At 42.9% G+C, this 22,051-nt stretch overlaps 1 protein-coding gene across 10 annotated transcripts in view; it reads right to left on the reverse strand.

Annotated features, from left to right (window-relative positions):
* Nucleotides 1–22,051, reverse strand: part of ralgapa2 (Ral GTPase activating protein catalytic subunit alpha 2) — a 96,193-nt gene that overhangs the window by 38,872 nt on the left and 35,270 nt on the right. For 8 of the 10 annotated variants that reach the window (XR_008833283.1, XR_008833282.1, XR_008833280.1 and 5 more), the window contains exons 12-30: nucleotides 21,064–21,198; nucleotides 20,798–20,946; nucleotides 20,580–20,691; nucleotides 19,969–20,206; nucleotides 18,953–19,138; nucleotides 16,352–16,498; nucleotides 15,860–15,982; nucleotides 14,746–14,831; nucleotides 14,554–14,644; nucleotides 14,175–14,348; nucleotides 10,726–10,899; nucleotides 9,822–10,015; nucleotides 8,360–8,458; nucleotides 8,008–8,163; nucleotides 4,126–4,254; nucleotides 3,052–3,180; nucleotides 2,734–2,792; nucleotides 2,306–2,414; nucleotides 272–382 (exon numbers count right to left, since the gene is read on the reverse strand). Coding sequence is in view for 4 of the 10 variants with exons in the window: in XM_056427338.1 (XP_056283313.1) it covers nucleotides 272–382; nucleotides 2,306–2,414; nucleotides 2,734–2,792; nucleotides 3,052–3,180; nucleotides 4,126–4,254; nucleotides 8,008–8,163; nucleotides 8,360–8,458; nucleotides 9,822–10,015; nucleotides 10,726–10,899; nucleotides 14,175–14,348; nucleotides 14,554–14,644; nucleotides 14,746–14,831; nucleotides 15,860–15,982; nucleotides 16,352–16,498; nucleotides 18,953–19,138; nucleotides 19,969–20,206; nucleotides 20,580–20,691; nucleotides 20,798–20,946; nucleotides 21,064–21,198 (2,601 nt within the window). In the remaining 6 variants the exon portion in view is untranslated. The remainder of the gene's footprint in view (nucleotides 1–271; nucleotides 383–2,305; nucleotides 2,415–2,733; nucleotides 2,793–3,051; nucleotides 3,181–4,125; nucleotides 4,255–8,007; nucleotides 8,164–8,359; nucleotides 8,459–9,821; nucleotides 10,016–10,725; nucleotides 10,900–14,174; nucleotides 14,349–14,553; nucleotides 14,645–14,745; nucleotides 14,832–15,859; nucleotides 15,983–16,351; nucleotides 16,499–18,952; nucleotides 19,139–19,968; nucleotides 20,207–20,579; nucleotides 20,692–20,797; nucleotides 20,947–21,063; nucleotides 21,199–22,051) is intronic. The other 2 variants (XM_056427341.1, XM_056427339.1) reach the window with 2 other exon arrangements.

Below are 22,051 nucleotides of genomic sequence, written 5' to 3' on the forward strand. Positions count from 1 at the left end.
GTTGGGACAAATCGAGGAGAAAGATAATTGGATGACACACTCCCATTCATCAGCTGAGTCAGGTCTGTGTGCTAAAATGGACGTGATGCCACGGGATGTCGAGTGTGCATATGCATGCGTAATGACTCATGTAAGACTTGCATTTAAAAGCTTAAGTGACTTGATAGTAATTTCGCATTCAATGTCTTACTTATATGTTTTCACAGGCCCCTAATGGCTGCTGGCAATTTAAATGTGTGTTTGCGTGTGTGTGTGTGTGTATGTGTGTTACCTCAATGATTTTCTTAGGCAAAGTGGACTCCAACCTCAGGAGATGTTCCCAGTGGGAGATGAGCAGCTGAAACACGTCACAGGCCACTTGAGCCACCGCTTTGTTCCCAAACTGGACCAACAAGCAAAAAAAAGACGGGTCAACGATGTAAAGCGCTTGGCTCCTTTCATAATAGTTTTGTTGATGAACCAGTATTTTTCTATCATACATGGACATTTTTGGGGGCAGAATAATGCTCCTTAACCCTTGTGTTGCCTTAGGGTCATTTTGACCCGAATCAATATTACACCCTCCCCCCGCCTTAGGATTAATTTGACCCCATTCAATGTTTAATGTCGGTGTTCTTTCGGTAGTCAACAAACAAACATAAAGTGCCTCACACTTAAACTTGGAAAACAATATTAATTCTAATAATTTTCTGGAGGTTTTAATTGCTGGCGTCAAATTGAACCCAAAGGGTAAAATATGTTAGTAAATATAAAGGTAACAGGAGGGTGAAACATTGAATCGGGTCAAAATGACCCAACGGCGGGGGGAGGGTGTAATATTGATTCGGGTCAAAATGACCCTAAGGCAACACAAGGGTTAAGGCAACTGCCTTGGCATTGTTACGGTGACACTTTGCTATCAACAGATATATGCATATAAAAATAGATTTAAAAAAAAAAGCAAAATAAATAAAAAAGCCACATCGATATGGCCGATATCCGATGGGCTCCACATTGTTTACATTGCATTACACTTCTTTTGCTCTCCACACAGACACTTCACCTGCATGCAACCAAAGCAAATCAAAAAGTTCCGGTATTTATTGTCTGTGACAAAATTCGGAGTACTTTCCTCTTCAATTTAATTTTTCACTTACTCTGCATATAATAAGCATAATTTGATTCCCTCTTTAAACCATCGTTCATTTTCTCCAGACTCATTGCGGGGCAAAAAAAATTGAGCGGTTGACAATTTTCTCCAAATGTGGATTTCTGTCGTGATTTGAAATTCTTTGTGGAGAAATAGAATTTCTCATTTCTTCCAGCTGAATGCCTCTCAACATGTAACAAGGGCAGACAATGTGGGGAGTGCAGAAATGGCCAAACACAAAAAGGGGCCCTGAGAGTTCAGCACCTGCTTTTAGAAAAGAGACTCTCAGTGCCACTCTTCCCCCTAGATCCCCCACCCAGCCTATACCCTCTATTTTGGGGCTGGCTGAGTCCGTGTGTCAAGTTGTACAGGGGAGTGATTACTGCTCCATTAGAGAAGGGGGGTTGCTCGACCAGGAAGCTGGGAGATGTAGCTGCTTAAATTGGCCCACATCTACCGAGAGCGAGCAGCCTGGAAATTACGCCACCGCCCCAAACCCTTTTCCATGGAAAAAAAAAACCCCGCACAAAAACAAAAAACAGCTCTCTCTGCATCTCTTCACTCAGGGAGAAAAGAGAGCTCTTCCAAAATATGCCCATGAACCACATCATTGGACATGTTTTATTCTCACACTTTTTGTCCACTCACTATGTTGAAAATGTCCTGCGGTCCTTTTCTGTAATCAACTATCATTTCTGTTAGAGCTAAACACTATCGGGCCCGTGTGGTAAAAAAAAAACCGACTGATGAAACCCAGGCTCCCTACATCAATATGTAAAGACACCGTTGCCAACAATGATCATTTCTATTCAGAATCTTTGCCACAGTTACAATCGTCACCACTGCCCATGATGCAACCGTTTATTAAAGTGCAGTTGTGTTCTATAAATCATATTGCACAAATAAATGAGCGGATAATAATACATTTATTTTCTATAGCACTTTGAAAAAGGGTACTTAAAGCCACTTTACATGGTAAAAACAGAAACAATGAAAGCAATTACGATATAAACAAGGCAGAGAGATGACATTATATAACGGCAAGAAACAAAACAAAAAACATGCATAACTCGCATCACAGGTTAAAAGCAGATTTATATAGATGAGTTTTCACGTGGGGAGTGAGCGGAGAGCCGCCTGCAGATGCAAGCGTCCTCGCCTCAGTGGGTCACTGACCTTTAGTGTTACTCCCAGAACATTGATGGCGTCTTTGACCTGGTGGTGGATGTTGTTCTGCATCAGCTCCTCACACACCCACAAACCCAGACTGCACACAGCAATGCACCTGAACGACAGAAGACAGTGAAGACTGACCTGTAAATCTGAGACTAATTTGAATTGTACAAAAAATACTCTGAAAAAAATGTACAATTAAACTAGAATGTGCTAGATTCCAAATTCAATGCATATCTATGATTTTGGGATTACCTCCTCTGGGATCCGACGGCTAGCCTTCGCAGACATTAATAAATGCTCTGTATCAATTAGCTTTTTAATTGTAATTCTCCATGTTATACTCCAAGTACATCCATTTCCAATCAATACAAATAAATAGGAAAGTGCAACCTAAAAAAAAAAAGCATCATCAATATTGCCGATCATACCTGGCCCCTTCACAGTGTTCCTTTGTTGCAGTCTCTAGTAAGATGTTGACCAGGTAATCCTGGACCGCAAATAAAACAAACACGTTTACAACATGTTCTCAAAGGATGCCATTCACTTGATTTGATACATGTAAAGAGTTGACACATTTTAATTATAACATAAGATGTCAAATCACTCAAGATTCTAATTTTCACATTTTAAGTGTAAAACTCTTTTCTTCATACTGCATGTGATGAATCTAATTACAACATACAGTAAGCGTTTGTTTTGTATTCAGATGGCACATATAATCAAAATGCACACGCGGACCATTTTACCTTGATATTCTCATCGCTTACGGTGATGTCATCAGAGCCCGGCACACGCTGCAGGACAGGAATCTGTAGATAAAGGTTGGGGAAACACACGAGAGAGCCCAGGACGGTCTGAGCCTCCGTCCTTGGAGCCTGCAACAGATAATAATAAAAAAAAATATGCTATTATTCATTCCCTAAAGCTACGTAAAAAACAACCTTCTTCGAGGAGTCTATTTTTTTACGATTCTGCTGATGCTCAACAGAACCTCTTGACACACGGTTGGTGTGGGACAACAGAATGGGCAACGGGTGCAGCTGTACAGCAGGTTGTACATGTTGTAGAAAGTGTCTGGCAACCAAAACATATAGTTCAGAGAAGAAAGAAACAAGCAATACTAATTGCCCTTCTTTAAATCTGTGTATGCTGGCAACCTGGTTATCTCATTGGTCTGTCAACATAATCTCTACTAATTGATCCAAATTTGGCCAATTGTGAAACATTTTCACAAGTATTAATGCAAACGTACATCAGAACTGTGTATCGGGCTTTAAACAATCACCTGTTGGCATTTTTTTCCCGGGCAATGCGGACTCTGTTTAAAGGCCCCAATGGCAATAGGAACAGCACAATATAAAATTGAAGGAATGCCAATTTCATTTTCCGCTATATGTCAATTGGGCAATAAGTTTTACTTTGCGTCCATAAGATGGAGGGATACTTTAAAAGTCAACGATTCCATGGCTTAGGATGCTTCGAAATTGTTGCACAATCCGGTCTCAGAGTACAATTGTGAACCCTCAGATTCTCTTCAATAACTACTGGATTTTACAAAAGAATTGGTATTTTTCAAATGTTAAAAAGCTGTAAAATTTCGAAACTTCTTAGACTTATTCATAAAACTATCATTTCTGAGTGAGTGAATGAAGAAGACAGTGACTGAAGATCAACAGGTATGAGGAGCAATCCAGATTTAGTAAATTCCTTATCATTTATTAAGTACAGTATAGTATATGAAAGGTTTTCAATGATATTCCTTTTCTAGGATTCCAGTTTGATTGGCATGATACATCTGAGCGTGACCAGTGTGCGCGTACCTCTGAGGAGACGGAGCTGAGCACGCAGGCAGCAGCAGTGATGAAATCTCCAACGAGCATCGTGAAGCCCGGCAGGCCGAGGAAGAAGAAGCGAGGCGAGCAGCAACGGACGATGGTGTTCAACACATCCTGAAGACGAGCACAAACACACACAGAGGTTGATACGAGTCAAACCTTTATTTTGATATTTATGTTATTTTCCACCACCACCAGAACCAAAACCCAGTATTTCAGATATAGATAAAGATATAGTATCCTAGTTTGATGGAATGTTTTCATTTGGTATGAGCACACAGTCTCGTCACGGGGCTTCACAACTGTAGTTTGGTTCAATTTGTCTGGACTCAGAGGAAAATATGGAAACCTTGTTGAGATCCAGTTCTGGTCCTGTTCACATTGACTTTAAACAGAACAATCCAAGAGCGTTAAGAATGAAGAAACACCTTGATTAAAAGCATTAATAGTATTATCAGACTTAAAAATCAACCGCATGAATAATGTCACACAGGTAGAGAGGTGGGATGAAAAAGGAGGCGTTTTGTACTGCAGCGATTCAGCGCTGTCACACTGATTTTAATGGACCTAATGAATTGGCAAAGAACAAGGAGTCCGATACAAGCACAGTAGTGTGAACAGATTTTGACATATTAATGATGGAAAATACCCGAGATGACGTGCTGCTGGGATTTACATCGAAAGGTTGTGTGCATAGAAACAATGAACCGTGCTAACCAGACGAATGGACCTGACCTGTGTTTGACCAAACCAAACACGTTAAAGTCACCCTTAGCGTGGGTGGAGGGAAGCGGCACTATTTAGTAAATGTGGCACCATCAGGTAAGGTAGGCATTTTAAGTGGGTTAAGGAAAGTAGGACGCTCAACAGTACATGTCACTAAAGGACAGATAAGTGGCAAAGAAGGACAGGAGGGAGAGAGAGAGAGAGAGAGAGAGAGAGAGAGAGAGAGGGAGAGAGAGACAGCAGATGGATTGTACACAGAGGAGATGAGGAACAAAAGATCTCAACTTTCGTGAGTCCCATGTATGTACACAGAGGCAAACCTGTAATTACAGCCAGAGACATGGTGTTGTTTTGCTGAGTGGCAGATGGATGCTCTTTCAACATTGACATAGGCCGTACTGCAAAAAGTGCTCAAGTATGTGCAGCGTGATGCCATCCGTAGACGAGCACAGAAAGCTCCGAACGGGTGTTCAAGAGAAAAGGGAATGGTTCCATTTTACTCGTCATTAACAGATACTCTCGTTAAAATAAAAACAATAAAGAAATAAACACATTGGTATGAGAATGCATTGTATCAGAAAAGCAATAAAGAGTGTTCTCTTTCTTATCTGAGACATGCGCGTGCATATTTGTGTGCAAAGGCAAGGTCCAGGCTAGAAGCACCTGCCGTCTTGGCCATAAACTTGGCCAGTAAATCGGACAGTTCAAACATCAGCCTGTTTCTCTCCGAACCGAAGGGCACCTTCGCAAACACACAATTTATGTCAGACACACACACAAACACACACACACTTTGGGACAACAATCACCTGAGGCTTTGGTAAACAGGGAATGTAGGTTAACAAAAGAGGAATAGAATAAACAGCAGAGGCAATCCAACATGATGCAGCGCATGTGGAAAATTGGTGGGAAGAGCTTTCAGATTGAGGGCCCATTTTACCCCCACTTTGTAAGTAATTGACCTGTGAAACATAATGTGCAGTGCAGACAGAGGTAATTAGCATGCAACAAACTGTTGCTTGATTGCCTGAAAAGAGCATTTTAGAGCAAGCCACAAATGTAGAATGCAAAGTGTTTTCCATTGTATGTGTAAGGGAACCGATTTTGAGCTGTGTGGACAAAAAATGAGAATTGAGCCCCACATGTGGCTCTGTGTTGGCAGGAGGAATGGCCCCAGTGTCAACAAAAGGTGCATTAATGTCACTGAATAGAACCACCTCGGGCCTTTTCATTTGGCCTTCCATCTTGAGGAAATCATGTCCTGTCCACCTGCTGGCTCCCGGGGTGACAGGGTTCAGTTCAACATCAGGAAGTTTTTCCTCTTATTTACTAAACACGGTCATATCTAGTTTAGAATGGCACAGATTTCTCATTTCATATTCCACAACGTTATTATTACTATGAATATCTGGGGGTTTCCTCTCACTAGCTGTTAAAAAGGGTTATAACCCACCTGCATAACTGCGAGATGAGAGGTTTAATCAACAGCCAGGGTTGTGGCTTAGGGGTCAACTGTCGCTTTAAAATCAGGCTTTACGTTAATCATACAAAACCTTTTTTTGGGGTTGAGGAGGAGCTAGTCTTGGCAAAGAAAACAGTCTGTCCACTTGACCAAGCACATTACATTTTAGTCCACAAGATTAACTGATGATACGTTTTCTTTCAGCTGTTTTTCACCAAAATCATGAAGTGCAAAGCTGTATTTGTGTGCACCACTAAACACAAAATGTGCTGTAGAGTATTGCTGTCCAGACCGTGGACCTATTAGCTGGATTACTGCTATTGTGCTACGGTCATGCCTTTGTGTGACCAGTGACCAGAGGATGACAACCAGGACAAAAGCCCTGACCTTGGCACTGGCGGAAGGAGAATCCTGACAAGGGAACTGTCATTTTTCTCTCAGCTTAATTTAATCCTGAGGATTTACACTGGGAAACTGCCTGTTAAGGTAGCTTTTATGACTTGATTCAAAGGTCGCCTCATGAAAAGCCCCGAGCTGTATGCTGGACTATTTTCTAAAATACAAATGTACAGTACTTACTGTATGTTAAAAAAACAAAAACATTTGTTTAATTTACTAAATACACATCATCATATTAGATTATTTGCATATCAGCCTGTACTGAAGGTATTGAAAAACATGTGCATGAAAATATATATGTATGACAGATTTTAAAAAGTATATGTTTTTTCTTTTTATGGGCGGGGTGGGGGTTGTGGGTGCAGGCAGAGAGGAAGGAGGAGGGGGAGAGTAAGAGCCACTTTCTTATGTTAAGCAGGCGTGCGGCTGTCCTCTATTGTGTGGCGTGAGGACTCTTTTCTCCGGCCAATTTGAGCATGCTTCAGTGGCCAGCCGACGCGACGTATTATACAGCGCCACAACAAAAGCTGGAGAATGTTGCCTCTTCCCTCAATGTGCCCCCCCTCATTGCTCTACTCTACACTACGTTCCCCAGGCACCACACACACACACACACACACACACACAACTCTGGGCTCCTGGCCGACATGTCAGTCTAACGGAGCGCGACAGACGTCAATCCTTAATTAATCACGTATACGCAGCAGGGGTTCGAAACATTATTTAACGACATGGAAAACATTCTAATAAGCTTTCGCACTGCCAAGGCGCAATGGAAACCCAGCCAGGAGGGCATAGATGCACACACCGACAGACACACTCACACACATCAAAAACACCACCCACAGACACTTCTATCCCCGTCCTTTGTTTTTTGGGGACTCCATTCATCTCAACTCAGCTTCGGCTGGAAGAAACAGCGAGGGCAGATTTAAATACCAGGAAGGGTGTGGCTAAAGGAGGCGCAGGATGCCAAAACAATGAGGAAATCACTGGCTGAAACGAAGCCGGAACAATCTTTAATTGCAGTTCAGCTACATTGACCCCAGTTACAGTTGATCCTAAATAAAAGAACTGGCACAGGACACATATTAATATCAAGAACTAACAGGAAGTCACATCACGCAAGAAAAAGTAGGTTACAAATTGGCATCTAGGAACCATATTTCTCATCACTGAAACCGGGCCAATGCATGTACACCACATGAGTTTGACTGGTGTGCCATCTAATGGTGAAAAGAAGCACAACTGACAGCCACACATTGAACTGCCGGCTGTACCTGGTCGTTGCTGGTGATGCCCTTGTGCATGACGTGGTAGAGGTGCACCAGGAATTCACTGTTGGGGATCACGTCCTGGTGCCTGGTCATCATCTCACAGATCAGCTTGTAGGCCTGCAGCTTGCCGGCCTTGTACTCAGGCGGCAGCATGGTGGCCTGCAGAGGGGGGGAGGATGCTGAGGTCACTATCTGTAGATGTATTATTGATTCTGCATGCTGTATTCCCACTAATAAACTATCAATACAACCCTCAGATGTTCTTTGCCGACTTTTTATTTTAAGTGATGAAGTATATTATTATTGTGACTTTTGTTTTCTGGATGTTGTCTGCTGTGCTATGTGTTGTTCATACCCTAAAGAGCCAGGAGGCCAGCATTCGAAGAGGAGGGATGAAGGCGGGCTGGGGGGGAGAAGACAGGTTGTCCACACTGATCCCGAGATTGTCCCGGATCTGTAAGCACACATTCACTTTTGGTCAGTAAACGTAAACCGTCAAGAATAATCGATGTATGAGAAAGTACAAAAAAAGGTTTATATGATTAATAAATAAAAAGCCATATTTATTTGCTTAAAATACTGTTAATTCAAATAAACAGGTCCAAACATTGACGTAATTTAATCCTAAAAAACACCCCCAATCTGCAAAAAGTCCTTTAAAGGGTACCTGTAGTGAAAGCGAATATGTAGCCAGATCAAAAGATAATGTGTTTCTAAAGGTTATTCATGCACTGACGGTCCAGTATTCAATAACAATACGTAGTTTAGGCTGTTCAAAGTCCTCAACTCCGACATGCGACATTGCACTGGAGCTTGAATATGTCGCGGGTGGTGTGAAGTCAAATCGTTGAGAGATCGACAGCCAGCCACAGCGGATGTGTTCAGATACCAATGTAAACAACGTCGAGCGCTCGCAAACAAATGCTGAGAGATTGATAATATGGACGATGAAAGATTGTCTGATTCAGCAACTGGATACTTGTTTGAACCTTTAAAAGCAGACTATCCCCATTTAGTGAATTGTGACAGCGATGATAGCGATGATTCTGATGAAGTTGATGCGAAGGACCGCGGTCCAGATGCTTCACCGTGCGGACCGTGCACGCAAGTCGGCGGACGTTTGGTGCAGTTGTGGGAAATGTGTGCCACAAAAAACAGACATAGAGTGCATTTGTTGTAAAGAGCACGAAATTATGTCCGATGATATAGTGACATTAGACCTCATCTGCTTCACACAAAAGAGTGAGCTTGATAGCTACATCGCGCATAAGCCAGCGCTGGAGATGTCTTTCATTGATGCAATGATCGGGATGTTCGGGGCCTGCACCGAGGGAGAACTGTCAAATCGGTAAGTTTGCCAGTTGTTTCATGTAGGCTAATTTGCGATCACCAGAGTTGGTGTGATTATTACTAATATTCTGAATATATTCACCTTTATTCTCCCATAAGCGAGAGGCCTAACATTTGCCTGCATACTCCGGATTGGCTGAATTCCTTTCAACGACTCAACGTCATAGTTAGCTTTGACATGAGTAAATAACTAGCAAAATGGCTGCGCCCTGAAGCGTTCACGGACTCGGAATGTTGACAAAGAAATGTAAATCCTCGGGCTATGCGTGACTTGTTGACAATAGCGGCGGGGTAAATATGATTTATTTGATGCGCCGAATGGATGTAGCACGTTGTTGTTTTGCACTACAGGTACCCTTTAAATCAATCAGTTATGTTATAGTCATTGCGCAATTTCATGCCGACCATCAAGAGTAGGTATATATTTGTCTGCATCTGAGATAATGGTTGTTGCCTCTCTACCTTACCTTGGCCAGCTTGTGCCAGAGCTCATACAGACAGTAGAAGACCTTGGCATGGATTTTTGGACAGCGGATGCTGTTGACATCTCCCAAAATACCCAAAATCCTCCTCCACAGGACGAAGGCCGAATCAGCATGCCAACCAGTCAAGGTCCCGCCCGCAATTATGCTGACATCATCAGCTAGACACTCACTACTGTCTGCATGGTCAGAGAGAGAGAGAGAGACAGATAGACAGACAGAGAGAGATGGTTTGGGTTAGAGAATCAAGTATTTGCCTTTTAATGTAACTGCCGGTACCTAATACAGAATTTATCACTTTTTATTTTTTATCAAGGGTATGGGATTCAGTCAACACATGCAGAACACCTTTTATCAAAGCATTATGAATTTAGAGCCTTGAAATACACATAAATACATGTCACTGTTTAAGAAGTTGTTTATTAAAGCTGTCTGGGCATTTCCCCAAATGCATCTAAGCACTCAGTTCTTTGGGAAACTGATCAAGCACTAAAACACTTTTGGGAAACCTGCACAAGTCACATGCACCATCCAAATGAACAGGCCAAATTCTGGGAGGACAGCGCCACCTAGCGGGCATCAGAAGAACGATAGGGAGCAAAGGCCAGGAAAAGGCACCAAGAAGATTTGTGTGTTTAAAATATCTGAGGTGATTATTAAATGAAAGATTATTCCGCTCTTTGAGCAAAACGCAAGAAGGTCCAAAAAAAGAGGAGAGATGTTAATGCATTTAATTAAATACTAGAATGGGAACCAAAATACAAAAAGACATGGATAGTGTAATGGAACAAAATAAATCAAGGTAAGTGGGAACAAATAGAGAGCATGGAAAGCTGGTGGTAATTGAGGACTCTCTTGTTTATGATGAGTAACAGCTGGGGAGCAGTACCCATGTGGTGTGGCATGTGTAAGACAGACTGATGCATGGTGTCGTCCAGGGGGCAGTCCCGCGGGCATTCTGTGTGCACCAGCAGGGCTGGTGAGGCGGGCGGGTTCTGGGGGTAGTGGTAGTGGTTGTGGTAGGACTGGGGTGCAGAGTGGGGAGGGAGGGCACACTCGGGACCTAAAAACGACAAAGGGGGAGGGATAAAATTGGGTTTGAGGATGGGCGCACAAGGACAAAGGAAGAGTGACAACTTCATGATGATCACAATGTGGGACAGCGTGGACAGAAGTTCACGTGAACGGGTGGGAGGGGCAACCACTATCAAGGAGGGGGGTGAACGAAAAGCGAAAGTGTTGACGCAAAAGGATCATGTTTATTTTCCTATGAAAAAACCCCACACAAAAACAAACAACTAACAATGTGGGACACGGGTAACGAATGTCATCAGCATTAAAAGATGAAATCACTGAGCCAGAGAGATACCGGAGCACAGGGGTTATCAACCTTTTTGCATCAGCCCAGTGGATGAGAAAAGCTGCTCATGTTTCCACACCGGGTCACTCCACCTGGCTAGGACTACCATCAGGAGTGAGGTAAGTGGCTCGATGGGACACACCTCGGATGAAGCAGAGGAGCAGCTGAACTCATATTTTTGCTTCACACTCCTGATCACAGCAGTAGTCCTATTTTAAACTCGGGGCCAGCCTATGTAACCGTGAAAAGGTGCCCGTCTTGTAAGTAGTACAGATTGTAAAATAGTGGGGCAGATAACTGTAACAATCGTTCAAAAGTGGATACAAGCACCAAATTTGGTATATGTATCCCTCTGGGGTCATTAATTAAATAAAGAACGTTAGCCACTTACATTTCAAAAATGGCCACCATTTTCCAAGATGGCCGCCAATTTTGCTGCTTGACAGACATATTCTGCCACAGAATTGTACCCATGGGACATATTTTTATATTTTTACCATTAAATCCTCTATTATTTGCCCTGGGAACATCAATAATGTAAACAATCTTAATGATTGAGGGTCTTTTGGTGACATCTCTAGTAAATAACATGGAAAAAGACAGGAAAATGATTTAATATGAAGAATGTTTAATAAACAGAATGTATCATGTTATTGAGGAGGTTAGATCTCTTTAGTTTTTCTGAGACATCGAAAATGTTTGAAAGTTCATTGCAGTTCTTTCTAGTCCAGACACCTCCAGCTGCACAGAGCTGTACAGGTAAGACCAAACTGGTAACAGTTGCATCTTCCATTGCATTCTACCTTGCATCCACATTTGGTCAGCTGCTGGCAACTCTCTGCTATTGGTGATAGCTCTGTCCAGAGGACCTGCCACTGATCATCTTTCTTGGTCCATCCCCACTCAGAAGGACTCTCTGGTTCTCCTGACTCCAAATGCAGCCTGCCTGGTAGGCTGCACGCTTTACATGCTGAAGCAATGCTGCTTTAGTCGGAGGAATGGCCCATATGACCGCTGTTTTCTAGCAAACAAGTCCAACCTGGCATCATCCACTCCTGCTGCTTCACTGGATTTGTCATACATCATGACCACAAACCTTTCTAAAGTCTTCAGGTCACTGTCATCTATTCTTGGTGGATAGTGGAAGAGTTTGGTGAAGACTTCAGAGGCTTCATCAAATACACCCCACGTTTGCCAAGCAGTCTTCTTCCCTTTGCCACGGAAGGCTGAAACAACATCACAGCCTGTAAAGGCATGGAAGAAAAGGATTCCTCTTCTCCTCTCTCTTCCTATACACTGACAGAGGTCATGTATAGGGATCCACCTCATGTTCACTCCGTGACCAAAAGCAATCCATAACTGTTGTAGACCTGCTGCTTGAAGAACTGGTAAAGCACTGACTGCTATAACAAGGATGTCTGTATCACTGGCTTTGATCATGATGTTTTTGCTGCCATTTTTGACTGCATGCTTGGCATGGACAAAGATCCTGGTGTCCGCTTCCTCATGTGGGCATGAACTGACTTCATCTAGGTTGATGGACTGATTGCTGACAGCCTGCTCATCTTTGGTCACTATAAGCACATTTGGTGTCAATGTTTGTGCAACCTTGTCAGCAAGGAAGTGGAACAACTCAGTTTTATTGTTGTCATTTCTAAGAAAGTTCCGCCAGTTAGTTGGTATTTTGCCATTGCTGGTCACTTTCCTTCTGGCTCCATGTCCTCTCTTAGACCTGGTCTCTGCTTTCAGACTTGATTGCTGGTACACGTCAAAGACTATGTCTGTTCTCTTGTATTTCGCAGAGTATGCCTGTATTTTGGGAGAAACTCAAATGATGCATAGTCGTCAAATGTCTTAGAGCTCCGTGGGGGCAAACTGTTGAGTGCTGAGCCATCAATGATAATGGTTTCTACTTCTGGTTCGGTATCATAGATTTTGACAAGAGACTCAAGTATGGCTGCCAACTGAGCTTTTTGAACAGTGTGGAGCCTCCCACCATCACTCAAGGCAGCAGGGAATGGCTGATTCTCATGTTAAAAAAACTCTTTGAGATCACATTCTCTGCTCTGACATGAGATAAAAAGCTTGGAGAAAAGCTGGCAGTCCTCCTTCAGCACTTTCTCTTTTGAACAATTGACTGAGGGTGAGCCATGATGGAAGAAGTTTGTGCAGTTCTTCTTGATAGGCTCATAAACCCTGGGCTCTTTTTCCTCTCATCCTTTCATGAACTCTTGGAAACGGGCTCTACCTCTCTCAAAGTGGGTATGAATAAACACAGCAACACTTGGGTTTGCAATATCCTTTGTGTCAAGTGAAAACAGATCATGGCTCTCCTCAGCAAAAGGATTCCCAAGATCCTCCAGGACACTGGTTAGCTTATTGACTCTATCAAGGAATGATATTTGAGCATGTTCTGTCTGTTCATGGTGACTGGTGTGCTTTGCACCCTCCCTGGCACTGGATGATGCTTCATATTGAAGAACCAATCCTTGACCATCAAAACATAGGGGTAGACATTACCACTTTTCATTTATTGTGTTTGGCTGAAGAGATATGATGCAAAATACAGAATTTGGTTATGGAGGAAGGCAAAATGGTGGCCATGAATGCCACAAAGCATTCAATGATGCTGTCTATGGTATCATTGCAATCCTTGACCATCAAAACATAGGGGTTGACATCATCTTATATGTGCTTTGATGTTTTTTTCAGGAGATATCATGGAAGCATATTTTGATAATGGCGGAAAATGGCCGCTTGGCCGACATGAGCTTTTTTTACGTTGGCTAACGTTCTTTATTGGAAGAGCAGTATCCATAGAGTAATTGTGCCAATTTTGGTGCTTGTATCCACATTTGAACGATTCTTCATCAAAAAATGCTGTTATCTGCCCCACTAAAATACATTGATATCTGAAATAAATAGAGGGATGAGATCTGTTTCAGGTGCTCCATGTGAGTGGATATCCGTTTCAGTACCTGCGAGAGCCTCGTTGTGGATGAGCAGCAGACTGCCCTGGCTCTGGGGGTCGGTAGTCACGTCCATGTGGGCTGACTGCGTGGACTGAGTGTCAGCTTCCTCATCAAAGGCCTGCCAGGTAACCTCAGCTTCATTGAGGTAGCCGTTGGATGTCTCGCTGCTTATGCTCTCGCCTAGGCGAGAAATTTGAGATGAAAGGTTCCGGCTGTGTAATCGTTAAACTATTAATCCATGCAAAGAGTTTGATACTTCTGTGTTTGAGCTAACTGATAACTTTTGAATTCAAAAACAGTAATTCTTCATGCCGAACATGAGAATTAAAACAGAGCTACACAGAAATGACAGTGCTTATCATGTCAAAGAAAAATAATCTCTTACTTTTTTCTCTGAGCTTGGGTCTCGGGTAGTTTGTGTGTCCCTCAGCGTTGCACTCGGTTTCAGTTGGACTGCTGCTCCGCCGGATGTGGATCTAGGAATACAGAGACAAATGTTTAAAGAGGAGATTCTTGAAGGGAAAATCGAGTATCATTACTTTGACATAATACAATAGTGCAAGATGATTCTTCTCACCACTGGTGGCTCGCTGCTCTCTCTCCTTTCCTCAGATGTCCTGCTGTCAGAGCCACAGGAAGTAGGGGAGTGCTCTCTCTTCTGGGCTGAAGTGCAACAGAATATATTATTTTAAAAAGCAGAGCATTAGCTGGCTGATTCACAACTATTTTTCTCCAGTTGATCAATGAGCATTGTCCTTGTCAAATAAAGTAATAGAACATAATAAGATAAAAATGCATCACTTTCCAGACAAGAATACACTCCTGTCTTCCTCCATGTCCTCTCTATAGGCATGGATGACGAGTTAAGTTAAAAGTGGGGGAGCAAGACTAGTGACAGTATGGCAGGAAACAGTTATTTTAATTACCTCTGGGTCATGCACATTATTGTTTTTGCTTTTTTTGCACTTTAGTTGAGACAAATTGCAAAGTTACGCAAGTAGACAGATACTCAGACTGCAGTAATGTAGTTAGTGGATCTCGCATGGTTCTCTTCCGGCTGTAAGAGTGCGTTTTTGTTTTGATTGATAGTGTTTACTGCTCCTGAAAGCTAGCACGAATGAGAAATAGGGTTCTACTGGTATTTTGTGTAGAAATATGAATTTTGTTCTTAGGAATAAGCAGAATTACAAAAGCAGCGTGTGCCCTGACATGATTCTGCAAATTATGTGAGAAAATGTAGAAGGTAAGGATGGGAATTTTTTTTTTTTTAAGTGGTAAAAATATTATTAGTCACCCTAAAAAAAAGATGCAGAAATCCATTTCACATTTCTAATTGTATATGTTCCAACAGCTCATGTCACATCTCACCATATATAAAAAAATGCACAATATTACAATATGTATCCTCGACCGCAGTCTAACACTAACCAATCAGGACAAACTTTGGCCAACACCTCCCTAATATCTGACCAAAAGGCTCAACAAGTATTTGTTTCTGTTATTGAATATGATTATATTGTAAATTATATGTAATTAAAAACATTTCCACTCAACCGGTAAATTTCTTTTCTCTTGATAGAGTTTTACATGTAGCTCAACTCAATCGAATTAACATAATGTGAGGCCACGGGTGTCATTTTTTGTGATCGGAGGTGAAGCATGAGAGGAATCAGGTCTGCGTTTGCATTTACCTGGTAGAGTGTCAGACAGTTGCTCGGTGATGTCGGAGGTGCTGCTGCTACGTGGCAGAGGGCTTTCCCCGCCTGCCAGCTCCTCCTCCCCCCCACATTCTGACAGCTGACACTCCTCCACATCTGACAGACGGGAGAGAAGAAGACGCTAAATAGTGAGGCCGAGCCACAAGAAGACAAAACAGGAGCACACACACACACCTTCAAATGTTAACACACAAAGATATCTCATGTGTGGTCTTTAGGGAGTTGGCATCAGAACATTGGAGAGACGTGAGGACATGCAGACGTACTCTTGTTATAGACCGTAATAATACACATTGCAGTGCTGCCTGTGAGATTAGTTTCCAAAAAGTAAACACAAGACAGTCTTAAAACATCCAGATACCGTCACAGCACTGACAGCATGTAACAGAGAGTGACAGATGGATGGGAAGGCAGGGTGGAGGTCACAAACACACAAACGCATGCAGCTCCCAGAACACACTTTACCTGAGAGTCTGTGAGAGCAAGCAGAGTTACCAGAAGAGATACCAGGCAAGAAAGAGCTCACAGTGTGGAGCAGCATAGGAACGCTTTTAGCATTGGGCAAAGCCTCGTACAGATGAACACAGTTGCTGATGGACTGGCTTCGCTTCGCTTCCATCAGGGAAAAAGAAAGAAGAGGAAGAAAAGGAAGAAGACGAAAGAGAGTGGAAACAGAAAGGAGGTAAAGGGAAGGAGACACAATTCAATGACAGCATAACAAGTAGAGAGCGCTCGAATGAATAAACAACATCTCCGATCAGGAAAGCAGAGTAAATAACACAGTTTGGTAAATTAAGTGCTTGCTGAAATGGATTTAACAGAGAAAACGTTCTGAAGGAATGACTCTTGTGGCTCCGAGAATGAATTGGAAAGAATTAGACTAAAATACCCAAAATAAGATAAAAACTGAAGAAGAAAAAAATAACACAATTAAATAAAGGTTGGTAACCTGCTTCAAAAACATTTTTGATTTGTTTTATTTGTGAAAAGTATCATTACATTCTGGCAGCAATAAATTAATCAAATGCTCCGACAAAAAAATTATATATATATATATAAATATATAAAATTAAAAAGAGAAGATAAATCAGAAATCTGTGGCTGTGTCAAGCCCGTCGGCCTCCTGCGCTGCACTCATTGTGCAGCCACAAGCTGCTGGCTTCACAGCTGTGAGAAACGACAACAGCCACGTTTGTTGTTTATTTTCATAATTTTGGGGGAGTGACTTTGGAGAGAGGCCTGAGCTGTGTCGCTGACATTCTTACTAGATTCAGTGACTTCTGGAGCTAAAGCTGCTACCTTAAGATCGTAAATGACAATGGGGACTTCAGTCGGAACATTTCTAAAAATGTATACCCAAGATTATTAAACCTTGCTTAAATTAAATGCTTAACTATCGTATTTTCATATCATATATCATAGACAAATCTGGCATAGCTTAAAAGTATCACATTATTTTTATTAGCAATGAACCAATGACCTGGTGATAAGTAGCACATGCTTTACACATGCTTTCGGATGTGGTTTGGTAGAAGGAAAGTAGTTCCTCTATGAGACCGCCCACAAAGAAGTCAGTGGATTATCTTGAGTAGCTAAGTCTTGGAAGAGACTTTGCGATCAAGTTCAAATCTTTTGGGCGCTTTGAGCTCCACAAGACGAGAACCATCTGGTTCTATTCCACCGTCGACACCTTCAACTCACACAGAACGATCGAGGTTAATACGAAGCACTTCAGGAAAGAGGAAAAACTATGAATAATGGATTTTGCGGTTAACTGTCCTTTTTTTAATGAGAACCATAATCATTTTTGTTAACCGTGTTCACCATTTTTGAGAACAATATCTCAACGTCATTAGTTCGTATTTGCATGCAGAGGTCCAGGCGGGTTTGGACAGTTGTCAACGCTGAGGCATTGCCAGTGTGTCTGGCCTCATCTAAAAGAGAGCAACCGTAGAGGATGGTTCTATTCTCTTTTCAGCACACTTTAATTATGCCTTTCAGTAAGAGAGAGACATCGCCTACAGCCCGCGAAAGCTTCCCATTTATGCATATTAATGAGCATTAATTACACTCTTAATGAAACTATCAAAAACTGCTGCGCAATTGATGTGTGGGCCCTCTCTTGAGGAGTGGGGAGGAGGGCTGTCGGGCCTTTGAAGATCAATGTGGGAGAAATCCAATTAGGCCAAAGAAAGGGAAGGGAATTTGAAGCGGGAGCGTTTAATGTCCATCTCGGCTTTGCACGTAGACACAAATAAACAGACTAACTAAATAGGTGCATAAACATGCACATGAGATGCATAACAGATGCGTCGGTACACACAGCGCACGCACACCTTCTCAGACTGATGCACGAATGCATCTCCGTCTAGCTCAACAAGCTCGTCATTTCAGGACGTTGGCGGTAATTGGGGAGGCGGAAAACCGGGGAAGTAAAAGGCCTCGTCTCTGTCTTTTATCCTCCGCATTAAGATTCTGTCTAGACAAAACGAAGACAAGCAAGACAGGCACCGCCGCTGGTTACTGTTCTACTGCCTTCCAGCTCAACTTCTAATTAGCCTGCCACACTCCCATCAGATAAGGCGTGTTTGTGGTGTATGAAATGAGGACAATGACAATGAGTGTCCAAAGCTGGCCTTTGACATGCTGTCAGTGCTTGTGGGGGGAGGAGGAGGAGGAGGAGGGTTGGGGTCGTCCTGTATGCCTGCAATCGCGAGCTGACATAGAAACATGTTGACATTGGCCAGTGACATGTGAGGGGGAACAATGAGGGCCACCTGCTTGCCTCTTTGTCTTCGTTGTTGGGCCTTTCAACGACACCTGGGCTAGCGTACACATGGACCTGTCTGAAGGCTTTCACACGCAGTCAATACGTCTGATAAAGCCTGCGGTCTGACGCTGGGCTACGTGGGCTTATCGGCGCTGTGCTGTCGGCCCACATAAAGCCATACAGCATGGATAAAGAATCACACATGCATACGGAGGAGGTTTTCTAAAAGCTTTGCCGGTCCAGTAATAAAGATGTAATACAAGAATAACGCCATCACTAACGTTAAAAGTACTTACCGGAAGCCTTCTGTCGGACGTTGTTTCGGGCTTTCTCTACACCGGGAGCTCCTGACGTCGTGGCGGAGCGAATCCTCATGGGCTCCTGAACTCCTTGTCCGGCCTGCTCCCCTTGGTTCCTCCAACTCAGTGAAAAGGAGCGCGCCACTGCTGCTGCCGCTGCCTTCTGAGAGTCCTGGAGCACACCTGCCATGCAGAGAACAACACGTCTTAGTACCAATACTGAGGTGTCATTGTACATTTGTTGTATCTTCTAATAATCTACTTCATAACTCTACTGGCATGCAAGACAGTTAACTGTGGCTTTCAGCAAAACAAGAACAGCTGTGGTCATGGTCAATTAGACCACACTGCTGTAGTCCACATCAACATCTGTCTGCCCATTGCCTTAAACTTGCATGGAGTGAAGGTATTATCTGATCTAGAATGAGCTCATATCAAGTACACAATAAAGCTCCGATATGTAGTATTTGAACATTATGGCGACCACTTGTGGTTGTTTCAGAAAAGACACTCTTGTAGACAGCAGGGTACGCTGAGGGATGGCAGCTTTACATAAAAGGTATTCACAGTACAACATAAAAAAGAGAAAACTTTTTAATCTCTTATCAAATTTGAACAATTCTGGTGAATGACTAATCTATCAACAATGAGCAAGAGATTAGGATGTACAAAGCATTTGTTGTACATCAATTCAGAAAATGCTTTCCACAAAAATCTAAGCCAAATCTAATACAAGTGAGGATACATGCAATTTAGGTTGACTTAAATATTTAAAAGCTTCCCAATTGTTATTTTGTTCCACTCTAAATTAAAAATATTCAGTCCCCTCGAGTCCCTGATCAACAGAAATTACTTTTTTCATTTAAAAATGAAAGACATTTTCATTAACCAATCATCATATAGTCAAATGCCAGAAAAAAAAAGTATCTTCCCAAAACACAATATAAAAACTTTTTTCACCCAAATTGGAGCCCCCCCCCCCCCCCCCCCGATTCCCATTGCTCCCCCCTCACCACGTCCTCTTTGCTTCTTCTCCTTCTGTTCGCTGAGTTTGTCCAGAGGCAGGTTGGCCATGTCCAGGCCGTAAACGGAGCGTGCCAGCACAGCCGTCAGCGAGTCCATGATGCTGGCCCACTCTACCACCAGCTCCTCCCAGCAGGTAAGAGAGGACAGCACTGCCAGCAGCTCGTCCCATAGCTCCCGGGAGATAAATACGCATAAGTTGGCTCGCACCCACGCCACAATGATGGTCTGAATGTGAGGCGAGACGGGGAAAGATGAATTAGCATCGACAGACATGGCTGCAGCTCTGATTTCCAGCTCCTGATAAGATGCGACAGCAGGATTCTCATACTGATGCATCTAATTTGTCATAGTGTCTCTTTGGCTTTTTATCAACAACCAATCCACCCAAGACACACACACCCAGAACATACAAGTTCCCGAGCAACAAATCATGGTGGCTACCAGGAATGACGTACATTTAAAGTTCTGTAATTACAGTGTCCTATCGCGACAGACCGCTGAGAACAGGAATGATGACATATCAACACTCACGCCCTAAAGATATGAATATAAAAGCTTGCATACAAGAGAATGTAAAACTGAGCACCCGTAGACGCACCCTAAAAAGTATAGATGCTAAGCTTTCAGCGAAATTGTCTTTTCTTTGGTTTTCCAGTGGCCTCTTCATCACTGCCTCAGTGATCCTCAGCAGTACCTGCAGCAACTGCTCCCTGCAGAACACAACAGAGTTACGAACGCTGTCGAGCCCAGGTAAAAGTTGGACGCAAGGATCACGAAGGAATAGCTGTCCAATGTGCATCTGAATATCTCACTGACCATGTCTGTGTATTCATCGTGTGCTCCATGATCATGTGCCGGTAGATGCTGAGAACACCCTTGCACACCTCGACCTGGTTATCCAGGAGTTTAGCTACATCTTGGCATGGCTCCAGCAGGAAAACGTTGGACGAGTTGGTCAGGAACACCTACACACGATGGGTGCATGAAGACACAGTGGGGTTGAGCAAAGGGCGAGACAAAGTACATCTAATCGTGAAAGGCTGTGATGAGGGGAACTACACACTGAACCTATGAAGACAGACCTGTAGTGTGGGCTGGATACCAGCCTTGACATCCCTGTTCTGCCCCTCGGTGAGAAAGCCCCTGTTGATGGCGCTGCTGAACGAGTAAGTCCTCCCCCAGCTGGACGAACGCCTGTGGCCGTGACTCTCTACCGTCTGGGAGAGGAAAAGACAGACCATCCAAGATATTAATAAAGACACTACAGAGCTTGCATGTCTGTTAACATGCTATGGTCACAACTTATTGATCTATGCTGTTTTGAGACCTCGATAGTGTGGTCGATGCAGCTTATGACGTCATGTTTAGACGGGCGTGGATAGTAACTTATTAGAAGTCAGGCCAACGAGAAGGAGTGGTAACTTTTCCTGTTCCTTTTTAAAACGGTATTCATTCTTTTCACTAGTTTTCATCGCTACGTCTGCCGTACATACCTCCGTTACAAGTAATCTGTTACGTGCGATGCATTTCACGACACGGTCACAGCTGTCATCCAGACTGTGTGCTTGTGCTTACGAGGAGAGCTTTAGCTGGTCTTCCTTGCAGCAACAAGAGACAGGCTCTTGTGCCAGATATTATTCAATTGGGCAAATGCAAAAATAAGGAAAATCAGGCAAATACCATTTCAAAAGTTTGATCACACTCTGCCTCTCGTGGTCAAATAGCTGTATTAGCATAATCCTCTTTTTGGCTTTTCCGGGATGTAAATTAGCCTCCTTCATCCCTTTATTTGCACTGGTTGATATTTGTTTAATAGCAACGCTCGTTTGTGAATTTATTAAATAGAATGTTGTCGCTGAAACGCCTGTGCTATTGAGCAGGGCAAATCATATGCAGCACCCTTCATATCAAAGAGAGTAGTTTAATTAGCTACATGCCCATCAAGACAACAACAGATACAGTATTATAAAGTAAGGCATCTTATTTATACATTCTTGGGGATACAAAACAGAAATGGCTAAATTTGAGATAATCCATGTGCAAAACAAAATACATTCACTAGAATGAACC

This window comes from Pseudoliparis swirei, chromosome 11, assembly GCF_029220125.1.
Source record: "Pseudoliparis swirei isolate HS2019 ecotype Mariana Trench chromosome 11, NWPU_hadal_v1, whole genome shotgun sequence".
Classification (NCBI taxonomy): Eukaryota; Metazoa; Chordata; class Actinopteri; order Perciformes; family Liparidae; genus Pseudoliparis; species Pseudoliparis swirei.